This window comes from Hemiscyllium ocellatum, chromosome 3 (assembly GCF_020745735.1).
Source record: "Hemiscyllium ocellatum isolate sHemOce1 chromosome 3, sHemOce1.pat.X.cur, whole genome shotgun sequence".
Classification (NCBI taxonomy): Eukaryota; Metazoa; Chordata; class Chondrichthyes; order Orectolobiformes; family Hemiscylliidae; genus Hemiscyllium; species Hemiscyllium ocellatum.
The window spans coordinates 3,602,461-3,619,267 of NC_083403.1; the positions used below are offsets into that span (position 1 = coordinate 3,602,461).

The window sequence follows — 16,807 nt, forward strand, 5'->3', positions numbered from 1 at the left end:
CACTCACCTTCCCTCACCATCAACACCATTGGGGCCTTCATCTCATCCAATAACTTCAGGCATTTTTCAGTAAAACCAGACTGAGGCCCAGATCCAGCAGCTTAGCTAAACCCTGGGCACCAGGCAAGTCTCTGGAGGGACAGGACTGCACAAGAGATGGGGAAGGGATGGGCTAGTTGCAAGAACTGATGGGCATACAGAGGTTGTGGTGATGGAGCTTCCTTTTGGTGTAACCAGGTCAATGTCACAGCAGCCTGCAGCAGCTGGGGATTCGTACATGACTCTGAGGGGACATTTAAGCAACTGCTGGACAGGCACATGGTTAGCAGTGAGTTGAGGGGTGCGTAGGATAAGTTACTATATTTTACATTAGGATTAAATCTCGGCACAACATCGAGGGCCAAAGGGGCTGTTCTGTGCTGTACCTTTCTATGTTCTCGGAGAGTCGCAGCATGGAGGGGGTGGATGATGGAAAGGTGGAGACTCCCTGTGGTCAGGACACCTGTTCCCACAGGGTCAGGAATTGTGAACCCTCTTCTACTTTCGGGTTGTATGGTTTTGTAAGGATTTCTCTCGAGGATGCCTACCGGATTGAGTAAATACTTTTATATTACCATTATTCCCCATGCCCTCAGCTCTGGGGACTGGCTGCTGCTATCTCCATTGTGGCTGGGAGCTGGATCAGAAGCTGCCTGAGGACTTTGATCAATGGAAGGTTTTCTGTTTGAGTATATATTAGTCTGACAATACTTGCTAGCTGTTATGGTGGACCTGACAGCTTGTTGGCAAGGATTTCTCACAACTCCTGATGGGCTGAAGCTCTCCCTGTTTCCTCTTCAAGTGAAGTAGGTTCCGTTATCACACTCTTGAGCACTAGATGGCAGCAACAGTACAGCACAGTAACAGCCAAGCCATTCGGTCCATCTGTGTTTGTGGGCTGGGGAGAGAAGGCCACAGCTCCTGACCTCAGCACAGTAGGCCAAATACAGCAGCTTTGGCCCTGATGCACCCATTGACCAGGAACTACTCGGTCCCAATGGTCAAAAAGGAGCCAAAGTCTCCCAATTCACAGTGAATTGTTTTTCTGATTGTCACCATCAACATCACTGCAGCCATGAGGCTGGCCCAAGGAAGTTCATTCTTCAAAACATTCACCCTCAATTTATTTCAGATGATCACATTGTCCGGGGTGGGTCTGTCCAGCACTGGATACGTGCCCAGAGTGGGTGTGTCCAGCACTGGATACAGTGCCCAGGGTGAGTGTGTACAGCACCGGATACAGTGCCCAGAGTGGGTGTGTCCTGCACTGGTTACGTGCCCAGAGAGGGTGTGTCCAGCACTGGATACGTGCCCAGGGTGGGTGTGTACAGCACTGGATACAGTGCCCAGAGTGGGTGTGTACAGCACTGGATACGTGCCCAGAGTGGGTGTGTACAGCACTGGATACAGTGCCCAGAGTGGGTGTGTACAGCACTGGATACAGTGCCCAGAGTGGGTGTGTACAGCACTGGATACGTGCCCAGAGTGGGTGTGTCCAGCACTGGATACAGTATCCGGGGTGGGAGTGTACAACACTGGATACGTGCCCAGAGTGGGTGTGTACAGCACTGGATACAGTGCCCAGAGTGGGTGTGTACAGCACTGGATACGTGCCCAGAGTGGGTGTGTCCAGCACTGGATACGGGCCCAGAGTGGGTGTGTACAGCACTGGATACAGTGCCCAGGTGTGCCCAGCACTGGATGCGTGCCCAGAGTGGGTGTGTACAGCACTGGGTACAGCGCCCAGGGTGAGTGTGCCCAGCACTGGATACGTGCCCAGAATGGGTGTGTACAACACTGGATACAGTGCCCAGGGTGGGTGTGTACAGCACTGGATACATTCCCTGGGGTGGATGTGAACAGCACTGGATACAGTGTCCATGGTGGGTGTGCCCAGTGCTGGATACAGTGCCTAGGGTGGGTGTGTACAGCATTGAATACAGTGTCCAGGGTGGGTGTGTACAGCACTGGATACAATATCCGGGGTGGGTCTGTACAATACTGGATAGAGTATCCGGGGATGGGTGTGTACAACACTGGATACAGTGTCCAGGGTGGGTGTGTGCAGCACTGGATACATTGCCTGGGGTGAGTGTGTACAACACTGGATACAGTATCTGGGGTGTGTACAGCACTGGATACATTGCCTAGGGTGAGTGTGTACAGCACTGGATACAGTATCCAGGGTGGGTGTATACAGCATTGGATACAGTGTCCAGAGTGGGTGTGTACAGCACTGGATACAGTATCCGGGGTGGGTGTGCCCAGCACTGGATACATTACCTGGGGTGAGTGTGTACAGCACTGGATACAGTGTCCAGGGTGGGTGTGTACAGCATTGGATACAGTGTCCAGGGTGGGTGTGTACAGCACTGGATACAATATCCGGGGTGGGTGTGTTCAACACTGGATAGAGTATCCGGGGGTGGGTGTGTACACCACTGGATACAGTGTCCAGGGTGGGTGTATACAGCATTGGATACAGTGTCCAGGGTGGGTGTATACAGCACTGGATACATTGCCTGGGGTGAGTGTGTACAACACTGGATACAGTATCCGGGGTGGGTGTATACAGCACTGGATACAGTGTCCAGGGTGGGTGTGTACAGCACTGGATACAGTATCCGGGGTGGGTGTGTACAGCACTGGATACATTGCCTGGGGTGTGTGTGTACAGCACTGGATACAGTGTCCAGGGTGGGTGTATACAGCACTGGATACAATGTCCCGGGTGGGTGTGTACAGCACTGGATACAGTGCCCGGGGTGGGTGTATCCAGCACTGGTGACAGTGTCCAGGGAGGGTGTGTCCAGCACTGGATACAGTGTCCAGGGAGGGTGTGTCCAGCACTGGATACAGTATCTGTGGTGGGTGTGTCCAGCACTGGATACCGTGACTGTGGTGAGTGTGTACAGCATTGGATACAGTGTCCAGAGTGGGTGTGTACAGCACTAGATACCGTGTCCAGGGTTAGTGTGTCCAGCACTGGATCCAGTGTCTGAGGTAGGTTATACCGGTTAAACCAGGCTGGTTTTATTGTGCTGACTGTCCTATGTACTGTACTGTATTTAACTGGAGCGGAGCGAGTTGATATTAATGACTAGGCTCTTACCTTTGAGCATGGTCTGCTGATGTTTGGCAGTGCAGATTAATCTACTGATTCCTTCTATAACTTGGCTCTTTGAGTCCAGCTCTTTCTCCCTCGGTTTCTTACTTAAAAACATCACTGGAAGGAGACAGAAAAACAACATTCCCTCACACACATGCATTCTCGTCAGTTAGAGCCCTCTCCCTCTGCCCTGGTGAGGTGTATATGTCCAGGTGAGAGTGAGAGCAGAGAGTTTTGTAACATGCAGGTATGGACATGGCGTTCCCCATGCAATGAATCATTTCCTGATGGAGTGCTTGGACAACATGCCTGTTTAACAGAAGTCAGTGTCTTACTGGACATATGTCTCCTACAATCATGGCAATTAGCAAAAGCAGCTAAGCAGGTCTGATCTATTAGACCTCCCACCCTACGGAAGGGAAAAAAAAACCAAAATATTTAAGGAATCATACTGTACTGTAATTTTAATCAAGAAATAAAAACACCTACGTTGTCATAATATTCACCAGTCAACATGTCCCACAGTGTTTTCCTGCCAGAGAGGTTCATGAAAAGTATGGTCACTGTTGCTGTAGAGAGGTGCAGCAGTGCCCCCCCGCCTCCCAGTTTGTTCTCAGGAGCAGCAATCAGCTGCAAACTGGTTTCAGTGAGACTGATTAACGCATACATACTGGTCCCTAGGAGAACCTCTCTCTCACACACGCACTGACCTGAGACAGCAAGCACCATAGCCAGACATAGAGAGATCGATGGCACAGAGCAGTCCAAGGCAGGGCTGTGGAAAGTTTTTGTTCTGATCCCTTTAAACTGTGATGAACACCCAGGCAGGCAGGTTTAATCCTGGGTTTCCAAACCTGGGTAGTGCCCAGACAGAGTTCTGGTCTTTGCCCTCTATCACTGCTTTCAATCACTCTATCATTAGAGAGGAACATGGGCCCTAAAATCTGGAATTCCCTCCTGGAACGTTGGTTCTCTCCTGGAGCACCAACCAAATTCTTGATGTGAGACTTAAACCCATAAGTTCCTGATTCCAAGGGAAGACTGTTCCTCACTAAGTCAGTGCTGAACATACCAGGTAGGACAGTTAGTTCCCTGCTTGTGGAGGGAACAGAGTAGGAAGGAGGAGGTGAGATGCAAGTGCTGAATGGGCACTGGGCCAGACCCTGTGGAACTTGGGGGTAAATCCAGTGTAGGGTGTGGGTTTACTGCACAGCCTCAGTTTCCTGGATATGCTGCACCAAATCAGAGTCTGGTGGGTGAAAAAAGCCTAATTTAGAGAGTGTGCTGTAGGAACTGGAACCTTGTCAGACTGGTGCATGCTGTGGTTAAGGCCGGGATGGATACAGATGGAGTTATTACCCCGAGATTAGGCAAATTCACCTGGCCAGTTAGGAACAGAAGGGATGCCAACTACCAACATGAGGTCCTGCTGTATCACCTTGACAGGCTCAGTATTTTCCACTTGACAATATCGGACAGTGGTCCCAATGTGTTCCGTAACTCCCCTCATGCAATGCTGTCTCTGTCCCTCTCTCTAACAAGTCACCCTACTGAAACTGGATTGCCATCCATCCTGCTCTGCTCTCACCTTTCTTATTCTTTTCTTTGGTTACCACCGTCATCAGCATGGTAGCTGGTGGCACCATCTCTCCACCATTTGGTAGGCGGGTCACTTGCAGGGACCGGAAGTTGCTCTTTAAGGTGTTCTTGTTGCCAATGTCCCGTTTCTCACCGTCCCGTTTCTTGTCGGGCAGCTGTGTTGTCCAGTAATCAACCTGCAGCCCCATCACTTCAACTCCACTCCCTTGGGAGCTGGCAATGGAACCAAAGAGAGAGATTCTGTAAGAGGCAGTGTGCTGATTTACACTCACACTTCACTCAGCCCCAGCTCAGGTTAGCAGTGAAGTGACCTCCTGCTCCTCAGATGCTGCCCGACTGGCTGTGCTTTTTGACTCTGATCTCCAGCATCTGCAGTGCTCCCTTTCTCCCAGACTGAAATCCCCCCTCCCAGACTGAAATCCCTTCTCTCCCTGAATGAAATCCTCTCTCTCCCTGACTGAAATACCCTCTCCCTGACTGAAATCCCCCCTCCCCTGACTGAAATCCCCCCTCCCTGACTGAAATCCCCCCTCCCCTGACTGAAATACCCTCTCCCTGACTGAAATCCCCCCTCCCCTGACTGAAATCCCCTCTCCCTGACTGAAATCCCCCCTCCCCTGACTGAAATCCCCTCTCCCTGACTGAAATCCCCTCTCCCTGACTGAAATCCCCTCTCCCTGACTGAAATCCCTTCTCTCCCCTGACTGAAATCCCCGCTCCCTGACTGAAATCCCCTCTCCCTGACTGAAATCCCCCCTCCCTGACTGAAATCCCCTCTCCCTGACTGAAATCCCCCCTCCCTGACTGAAATCCCCTCTCCCTGACTGAAATCCCCCCTCTCCCTGACTGAAATCCCCGCTCCCTGACTGAAATCCCCCCTCCCTGACTGAAATACCCCCTCCCTGACTGAAATCCCCTCTCCCTGACTGAAATCCCCCCTCCCTGACTGAAATCCCCGCTCCCTGACTGAAATCCCCTCTCCCTGACTGAAATCCCCTCTCCCAGACTGAAATCCCCTCTCCCTGACTGAAATCCCCGCTCCCTGACTGAAATCCCCTCTCCCTGACTGAAATCCCCTCTCCCTGACTGAAATCCCCCCTCCCTGACTGAAATCCCCCCTCCCTGACTGAAATCCCCTCTCCCTGACTGAAATCCCCCCTCCCTGACTGAAATCCCCTCTCCCTGACTGAAATCCCCGCTCCCTGACTGAAATCCCCTCTCCCTGACTGAAATCCCCCCTCCCTGACTGAAATCCCCTCTCCCTGACTGAAATCCCCCCTCTCCCTGACTGAAATCCCCGCTCCCTGACTGAAATCCCCCCTCCCTGACTGAAATCCCCTCTCCCAGACTGAAATCCCCTCTCCCTGACTGAAATCCCTTCTCTCCCTGACTGAAATCCCCTCTCCCTGACTGAAATCCCCCCTCCCTGACTGAAATCCCCTCTCCCTGACTGAAATCCCCTCTCCCAGACTGAAATCCCCCCTCCCTGACTGAAATCCCCTCTCCCAGACTGAAATCCCCCCTCCCTGACTGAAATCCCCTCTCCCTGACTGAAATCCCCTCTCCCAGACTGAAATCCCCCCTCCTTGACTGAAATCCCCCCTCCCTGACTGAAATCCCCTCTCCCTGACTGAAATCCCCCCTCCCTGACTGAAATCCCCTCTCCCTGACTGAAATCCCCCCTCCCTGACTGAAATCCCCCCTCCCTGACTGAAATCCCCTCTCCCTGACTGAAATCCCCCCTCCCTGACTGAAATCCCCTCTCCCTGACTGAAATCCCCCCTCCCTGACTGAAATCCCCTCTCCCAGACTGAAATCCCCCCTCCTTGACTGAAATCCCCTCTCCCTGACTGAAATCCCCTCTCCCTGACTGAAATCCCCTCTCCCAGACTGAAATCCCCCCTCCTTGACTGAAATCCCCTCTCCCTGACTGAAATCCCCTCTCCCTGACTGAAATCCCCCCTCCCCTGACTGAAATCCCCTCCCCCTGACTGAAATCCCCTCTCCCTGACTGAAATCCCCCCTCCCTGACTGAAATCCCCTCTCCCTGACTGAAATCCCCGCTCCCTGACTGAAATCCCCTCTCCCTGACTGAAATCCCCCCTCCCCTGACTGAAATCCCCTCTCCCTGACTGAAATCCCCCCTCCCTGACTGAAATCCCTTCTCTCCCTGACTGAAATACCCCCTCCCTGACTGAAATCCCCTCTCCCTGACTGAAATCCCCCCTCCCTGACTGAAATCCCCGCTCCCTGACTGAAATCCCCTCTCCCTGACTGAAATACCCCCTCCCTGACTGAAATCCCCCCTCCCTGACTGAAATCCCCTCTCCCTGACTGAAATCCCCCCTCCCTGACTGAAATCCCCGCTCCCTGACTGAAATCCCCGCTCCCTGACTGAAATCCCCCCTCCCTGACTGAAATCCCTTCTCTCCCTGACTGAAATCCCCCCTCCCTGACTGAAATCCCTTCTCTCCCTGACTGAAATCCCCGCTCCCTGACTGAAATCCCCTCTCCCTGACTGAAATCCCCTCTCCCTGACTGAAATCCCCCCTCCCTGAGTGAAATGCCCGCTCCCTGACTGAAATCCCCCCTCTCCCTGACTGAAATCCCCTCTCCCTGACTGAAATCCCCCCTCCCTGACTGAAATCCCCCTCCCCCTGAGTGAAATCCCCTCTCCCTGACTGAAATCCCCCTCTCCCCGACTGAAATCCACCCTCCCTGAGTGAAATCCCCCCTCCCTGACTGAAATCCCCTCCCCCTGACTGAAATTCCCCTCCCCCTGACTGAAATCCCCCTCTCCCTGACTGAAATCCCCTCCCCCTGACTGAAATTCCCCTCCCCCTGACTGAAATCCCCCTCTCCCTGACTGAAATTCCCCTCCCCCTGACTGAAATCCCCCTCTCCCTGACTGAAATTCCCCTCCCCCTGACTGAAATTCCCCTCCCCCTGACTGAAACACCCCTCCCTGACTGAAACCCCCCTTCCCAGATCAGTATGTGTCTGATATATGTACGTGATTACAGCTGTGAACCTGACTCAGTTAGCCATCACAGTCTGAGAAATGAGACATTGGGTCAGTATCAAACTGGGAAATTTGCGACATTGATGAAACATCCATGAATTTAAACCTTACCAAGCTCCAGAAAGGACTCCTGAGACAGAAGGAGAAGGTGGTGGGGTGGCGTTGATGTCCTTTGTATATGCTGTGGTGCTGGACGTTGGTGTTGGAGACAAGATCCCAACATTACACAAAGTGGCGTCATCGGAGTCCACTATGAAACAGAAGCCAGTTGGTCATTAATCAGCTAGTTGCATTTACTCTATAAAACGCAGCCGACAAGTCACAGAACACCATTCCCCAAGCAACAGAATCATTCTCCAACCCCGTATACACTCTCCCCCATCACTGACACTACCCACAGCACCGTGTACACTCTCCCCCATCACTGACACTACCCACAGCCCCGTGTACACACACACTCTCCCCCATCACTGACACTACCCACAGCCCCGTGTACACACTCCCCCATCACTGACACTACCCACAGCCCCGTGTACACACACTCTCCCCCATCACTGACACTACCCACAGCCCTGTGTACACACTCCCCCATCACTGACACTACCCACAGCCCCGTGTACACACTTCCCCATCACTGACACTACCCACAGCCCCGTGTACACACACACTCCCCCCATCACTGACACTACCCACAGCCCCGTGTACACACACACTCTCCCCATCACTGACACTACCCACAGCACCGTGTACACTCTCCCCCATCACTGACACTACCCACAGCACCGTGTACACTCTCCCCCATCACTGACACTACCCACAGCCCCATGTACACACTCCCCATCACTGACACTACCCACAGCCCCGTGTACACACTCCCCCCATCACTGACACTACCCACAGCCCCGTGTACACACTCCCCCATCACTGACACTACCCACAGCCCCATGTACACACTCCCCCATCACTGACACTACCCACAGCCCCGTGTACACAATCCCCCATCACTGACACTACCCACAGCCCCGTGTACACACACACTCTCCCCCATCACTGACACTACCCACAGCCCCGTGTACACACACACTCCCCCCATCACTGACACTACCCACAGCCCCGTATACACTCTCCCCATCACTGACACTACCCACAGTCCCGTGTACACACTCCCCCATCACTGACACTACCCACAGCCCCGTGTACACACTCCCCCATCACTGACACTACCCACAGCCCCATGTACACACTCCCCATCACTGACACTACCCACAGTCCCGTGTACACTCTCCCCCATCACTGACACTACCCACAGCCCCGTGTACACTCTCCCCCATCACTGACACTACCCACAGCCCCGTGTACACACTCCCCAATCACTGACACTACCCACAGCCCCATGTACACACTCCCCCATCACTGACACTACCCACAGCCCCGTGTACACACTCCCCCATCACTGACACTACCCACAGCCCCGTGTACACTCTCCCCCATCACTGACACTACCCACAGCCCCGAGTACACTCCCCCCATCACTGACACTACCCACAGCCCCATGTACACACTCCCCATCACTGACACTACCCACAGCCCCGTGTACACACACTCTTCCCCCATCACTGACACTACCCACTGCCCCGAGTACACACTCCCCCATCACTGACTCTACCCACAGCCCCGTGTACACACTCCCCCATCACTGACACTACCCACAGCCCCATGTACACTCTCCCCCATCACTGACACTACCCACAGCCCCGTGTACACACTCCCCCATCACTGACTCTACCCACAGCCCTGTGTACACACTCCCATCACTGACACTACCCACAGCCCTGTGTACACACTCCCCCATCACTGACACTACCCACAGCCCCGTGTACACACTCCCCCATCACTGACTCTATCCACAGCCCCGTGTACACACTCCCATCACTGACACTACCCACAGCCCCGTGTACACACACACTTCCCCCATCACTGACACTACCCACAGCCCCGTGTAAACACACACTCTCCCCCATCACTGACACAACCCACAGTCCCGTGTACACACTCCCATCACTGACACTACCCACAGCCCCGTGTACACACTCCCATCACTGACACTACCCACAGCCCCGTGTACACACACACTCCCCCCATCACTGACACTACCCACAGCCCCGTGTACACTCTCCCCCATCACTGACACTACCCACAGCCCTGTGTACACACTCCCATCACTGACACTACCCACAGCCCCGTGTACACACTCCCCCATCACTGACACTACCCACAGCCCCGTGTACACACTCCCCCATCACTGACACTACCCACAGCCCCGTGTACACACACACTCCCCCCATCACTGACACTACCCACAGCCCCGTGTACACACACACTCTCACCATCACTGACACTACCCACAGCACCGTGTACACTCTCCCCCATCACTGACACTACCCACAGCACCGTGTACACTCTCCCCCATCACTGACACTACCCACAGCCCCGTGTACACACTCCCCCATCACTGACACTACCCACAGCCCCATGTACACACTCCCCCATCACTGACACTACCCACAGCCCCGTGTACACACACACTCCCCCCATCACTGACACTACCCACAGCCCCGTATACACTCTCCCCATCACTGACACTACCCACAGTCCCGTGTACACACTCCCCCATCACTGACACTACCCACAGCCCCGTGTACACACTCCCCCATCACTGACACTACCCACAGCCCCATGTACACACTCCCCATCACTGACACTACCCACAGTCCCGTGTACACTCTCCCCCATCACTGACACTACCCACAGCCCCGTGTACACTCTCCCCCATCACTGACACTACCCACAGCCCCGTGTACACACTCCCCCATCACTGACACTACCCACAGCCCCATGTACACACTCCCCATCACTGACACTACCCACAGCCCCGTGTACACACTCCCCCATCACTGACACTACCCACAGCCCCGTGTACACTCTCCCCCATCACTGACACTACCCACAGCCCCGGGTACACTCCCCCCATCACTGACACTACCCACAGCCCCATGTACACACTCCCCATCACTGACACTACCCACAGCCCCGTGTACACATACTCTTCCCCCATCACTGACACTACCCACTGCCCCGAGTACACACTCCCCCATCACTGACTCTACCCACAGCCCCGTGTACACACTCCCCCATCACTGACACTACCCACAGCCCCATGTACACTCTCCCCCATCACTGACACTACCCACAGCCCCGTGTACACACTCCACCATCACTGACTCTACCCACAGCCCTGTGTACACACTCCCATCACTGACACTACCCACAGCCCCGTGTACACACTCCCCCATCACTGACACTACCCACAGCCCCGTGTACACACTCCCCCATCACTGACTCTACCCACAGCCCCGTGTACACACTCCCATCACTGACACTACCCACAGCCCCGTGTACACACACACTTCCCCCATCATTGACACTAGCCACAGCCCCGTGTAAACACACACTCTCCCCCATCACTGACACTACCCACAGTCCCGTGTACACACTCCCATCACTGACACTACCCACAGCCCCGTGTACACACTCCCATCACTGACACTACCCACAGTCCCGTGTACACACACACTCCCCCCATCACTGACACTACCCACAGCCCCGTGTACACTCTCCCCCATCACTGATACTACCCACAGCCCCATGTACACTCTCCCCCATCACTGACACTACCCACAGCCCCGTGTACACACTCCCCCATCACTGACTCTACCCACAGCCCTGTGTACACACTCCCATCACTGACACTACCCACAGCCCCGTGTACACACTCCCCCATCACTGACACTACCCACAGCCCCGTGTACACACTCCCCCATCACTGACTCTACCCACAGCCCCGTGTACACACTCCCATCACTGACACTACCCACAGCCCCGTGTACACACACACTCCCCCCATCACTGACACTACCCACAGCCCCGTGTAAACACACACTCTCCCCCATCACTGACACTACCCACAGTCCCGTGTACACACTCCCATCACTGACACTACCCACAGCCCCGTGTACACACTCCCATCACTGACACTACCCACAGCCCCGTGTACACACACACTCCCCCCATCACTGACACTACCCACAGCCCCGTGTACACTCTCCCCCATCACTGACACTACCCACAGCCCCGTGTACACTCTGCCCCATCACTGACACTACCCACAGCCCCGTGTACACTCTGCCCCATCACTGACACTACCCACAGCCCCGTGTACACACTCCCCCATCACTGACACCACCCACAGCCCCGTGTATACACTCCCCCCATCACTGACACTACCCACAGCCCCGTGTACACTCTGCCCCATCACTGACTCTACCCACAGCCCCGTGTACACACTCCCCCATCACTGACACTACCCACAGCCCCGTGTACACACTCCCCCATCACTGACACTACCCACAGCCCCGTGTACACACACACTCTCCCCCATCACTGACACTACCCACAGCCCCGTGTACACACACACTCCCCCCATCACTGACACTACCCACAGCCCCGTATACACTCTCCCCATCACTGACACTACCCACAGTCCCGTGTACACACTCCCCCATCACTGACACTACCCACAGCCCCGTGTACACACTCCCCCATCACTGACACTACCCACAGCCCCATGTACACACTCCCCATCACTGACACTACCCACAGTCCCGTGTACACTCTTCCCCATCACTGACACTACCCACAGCCCCGTGTACACACTCCCCCATCACTGACACTACCCACAGCCCCATGTACACACTCCCCATCACTGACACTACCCACAGCCCCGTGTACACACTCCCCCATCACTGACACTACCCACAGCCCCGTGTACACTCTCCCCCATCACTGACACTACCCACAGCCCCGAGTACACTCCCCCCATCACTGACACTACCCACAGCCCCATGTACACACTCCCCATCACTGACACTACCCACAGCCCCGTGTACACACACTCTTCCCCCATCACTGACACTACCCACAGCCCCGAGTACACACTCCCCCCTCACTGACTCTACCCACAGCCCCGTGTACACTCTCCCCCATCACTGACACTACCCACAGCCCCGTGTACACACTCCCCCATCACTGACTCTACCCACAGCCCTGTGTACACACTCCCATCACTGACACTACCCACAGCCCCGTGTACACACTCCCCCATCACTGACACTACCCACAGCCCCGTGTCCACACTCCCCCATCACTGACTCTACCCACAGCCCCGTGTACACACTCCCATCACTGACACTACCCACAGCCCCGTGTACACACACACTCCCCCCATCACTGACACTACCCACAGCCCCGTGTAAACACACACTCTCCCCCATCACTGACACTACCCACAGTCCCGTGTACACACTCCCATCACTGACACTACCCACAGCCCCGTGTACACACTCCCATCACTGACACTACCCACAGCCCCGTGTACACACACACTCCCCCCATCACTGACACTACCCACAGCCCCGTGTACACTCTCCCCCATCACTGACACTACCCACAGCCCCGTGTACACTCTGCCCCATCACTGACACTACCCACAGCCCCGTGTACACACTCCCCCATCACTGACACTACCCACAGCCCCGTGTATACACTCCCCCCATCACTGACACTACCCACAGCCCCGTGTACACTCTGCCCCATCACTGACTCTACCCACAGCCCCGTGTACACACTCCCCCATCACTGACACTACCCACAGCCCCATGTACACACTCCCCCATCACTGACACTTCCCACAGCCCCGTGTATACACTCCCCCCATCACTGACACTACCCACAGCCCCGTGTACACACACACTCTCCCCCATCACTGACACTACCCACAGTCCCGTGTACACTCTCCCCCATCACTGACACTACCCACAGCCCCGAGTACACTCTCCCCCATCACTGACACTACCCACAGCCCCGTGTACACTCTCCCCCATCACTGACACTACCCACAGCCCCGTGTACACTCTCCCCCATCACTGACACTACCCACAGCCCCGTGTACACACACACTCCCCCATCACTGACTCTACCCACAGCCCCGTGTACACACACACTCTCCCCCATCACTGACACTACCCACAGCCCCGTGTACACACTCCCCCATCACTGACACTACCCACAGCCCCGTGTACACACTCCCCCATCACTGACACTACCCACAGCCCCGTGTATACACTCCCCCCATCACTGACACTACCCACAGCCCCGTGTACACACACACTCTCCCCCATCACTGACACTACCCACAGTCCCGTGTACACTCTCCCCCATCACTGACACTACCCACAGTCCCGTGTACACTCTCCCCCATCACTGACACTACCCACAGCCCCGTGTACACTCTCCCCCATCACTGACACTACCCACAGCCCCGTGTACACTCTGCCCCATCACTGACACTACCCACAGCCCCGTGTACACACTCCCCCATCACTGACACTACCCACAGCCCCGTGTATACACTCCCCCATCACTGACTCTACCCACAGCCCCGTGTATACACTCCCCCATCACTGACACTACCCACAGCCCCGTGTATACACTCCCCCATCACTGACACTACCCACAGCCCCGTGTATACACTCCCCCCATCACTGACACTACCCACAGCCCCGTGTACACACACACTCTCCCCCATCACTGACACTACCCACAGTCCCGTGTACACTCTCCCCGATCACTGACACTACCCACAGCCCCGTGTACACTCTCCCCCATCACTGACACTACCCACAGCCCCGTGTACACTCTGCCCCATCACTGACACTACCCACAGCCCCGTGTACACTCTCCCCCATCACTGACACTACCCACAGTCCCGTGTACACTCTCCCCCATCACTGACACTACCCACAGCCCCGTGTACACACTCCCCCATCACTGACACTACCCACAGCCCCGTGTATACACTCCCCCCATCACTGACACTACCCACAGCCCCGTGTACACACACACTCTCCCCCATCACTGACACTACCCACAGTCCTGTGTACACACACACTCTCCCCCATCACTGACGCTACCCACAGCCCCGTGTACACACACACTCTCCCCCATCACTGACACTACCCACAGTCCCATGTACACACTCCCCCATCACTGACGCTACCCACAGCCCCGTGTACACACACACTCTCCCCCATCACTGACACTACCCACAGTCCCATGTACACTCTCCCCCATCACTGACACTACCCACAGCCCCATGTACACTCTCCCCCATCACTGACACTACCCACAGTCCCATGTACACTCTCCCCCATCACTGACACTACCCACAGCCCCGAGTACACTCTCCCCCATCACTGACTCTACCCACAGCCCCGAGTACACACTCCCCCATCACTGACTCTACCCACAGCCCCGAGTACACACTCCCCATCACTGACACTACCCACAGTCCCGAGTACACACTCCCCCATCACTGACACTACCCACAGCTCCGAGTACACTGACTGAGAGTTGGCTGTGAGATGGGAATGTTGTTGGTTGTATGGTGTAGCACCCAATGGAGTGGTCCATTTACTGAACCTGCTGCAGAAGTGTTTATTACAAAGTGCAAAGTACAGCCTGGCCTTGAAACCGAGGAGTCTGGGAGTGAATGAGGTGACCCAGATCCCAACATGTGACCTACCTGAGGCAGAGAGGGACTGTTCCACGATGCCCACTTTCACCACCTGTTAAAATCACAGAACAACAACTTGTAACACCAACAATCAGATCTTCATCAGGACCTGCAGCATCCGTGCAGAGAAATCAGAGTTCACGCTGCAGTTTCCATGAGCCTTCAGGGGGGTTTAAACTAATGTGGCAGGGGGATAGGATCCGGACTTGTAGTCCAGCAAGTAAGCTAGCTGTGTTTCAGGATGTCCAAGAATGTAGGGAGGCTGTGGAGAAGGTAGCACTGACAGGGAATACTTGCGGACACAGAGATGGGCTCAAGTGTGTATACTTCAACGCAAGAAGTATCAGAAATAAGGTGGGTGAACTTAAGGCATGGATCGATACCTGGGACTATGATGTTGTGGCCATCACGGAAATGTGGATAGATGAGGGACAGGAATGGTTGTTGGAGGTTCCTGGTTACAGATGTTTCAGTAAGATTAGGGAGGGTGGTAAAAAAGGAGGGAGGGTGGCGTTGTTAATTAGAAATGGTATAACAGCTGCAGAAAGGCTGTTCAAGGGGAATCTGCCTTTGGAGGTAGTATGGGCTGAAGTCAGAAATAGGAAAGGAGCAGTCACCTTGTTGGGTGTTTACTATAGGCCCCCCAATAGCAGCAGAGATGTGGAGGAACAGATTGGGAAACAGATTTTGGAAAGGTGCAGAAGCCACAGGGTCATAGTCATGGGTGACTTCAACTTCCCAAATATTGACTGGAAGCTCTTTAGATCAAGTAGATTGGATGGGGCGGTGTTTGTGCAGTGTGTCCAGGAAGCTTTTCTAACTCAGTATGTAGATTGTCCGACCAGAGGGGAGGCCATATTGGATTTGGTACTCGGTAATGAGCCGGGACAAGTGATGGGCTTGTTATTGGGTGAACATTTTGGTGATGGTGACCACAATTCTGTGACTTTCACCTTGGTTATGGAGAGAGATAGGTGCGCACAACAGGGTAGATTTTACAATTGGGGGAAGGGAAATTACGATGCTGTAAGACAGGATTTGAGGAGCATAAGTTGGAAGCATAGGCTGTCAGGGAAGGATGTGGTGGAAATATGGAACTTTTTCAAGGAACAGATACGACGAGTCCTTGATATGTATGTACCTGTCAGGCAGGAAAGAAATGGTCGTGTGAGGGAGCCTTGGTTGACGAGGGAGGTTGAATGTCTAGTAAAGAGGAAGAAGGAGGCTTACATAAGGTTGAGGAAACGGGGTTCAGACAGAGCAGTGGAGGGATACAGGATAGCCAGAAGGGACCTGAAGAAAGGGATTAGGAGAGCTAAGAGAGGGCATGAAAAATCCTTGGCGGATA

At 54.6% G+C, this 16,807-nt stretch overlaps 1 protein-coding gene across 6 annotated transcripts in view; it reads right to left on the minus strand.

Moving 5' to 3' along the window:
• Positions 1 to 16,807, minus strand: part of LOC132836138 (phosphofurin acidic cluster sorting protein 2-like) — a 481,204-nt gene that overhangs the window by 47,908 nt on the left and 416,489 nt on the right. For all 6 annotated transcript variants that reach the window (XR_009647339.1, XR_009647338.1, XM_060855477.1 and 3 more), the window contains 4 exons: positions 15,469 to 15,511; positions 7,881 to 8,019; positions 4,737 to 4,960; positions 3,152 to 3,265 (listed from right to left, as the gene is read on the minus strand). Coding sequence is in view for 4 of the 6 variants with exons in the window: in XM_060855477.1 (XP_060711460.1) it covers positions 3,152 to 3,265; positions 4,737 to 4,960; positions 7,881 to 8,019; positions 15,469 to 15,511 (520 nt within the window). In the remaining 2 variants the exon portion in view is untranslated. The remainder of the gene's footprint in view (positions 1 to 3,151; positions 3,266 to 4,736; positions 4,961 to 7,880; positions 8,020 to 15,468; positions 15,512 to 16,807) is intronic.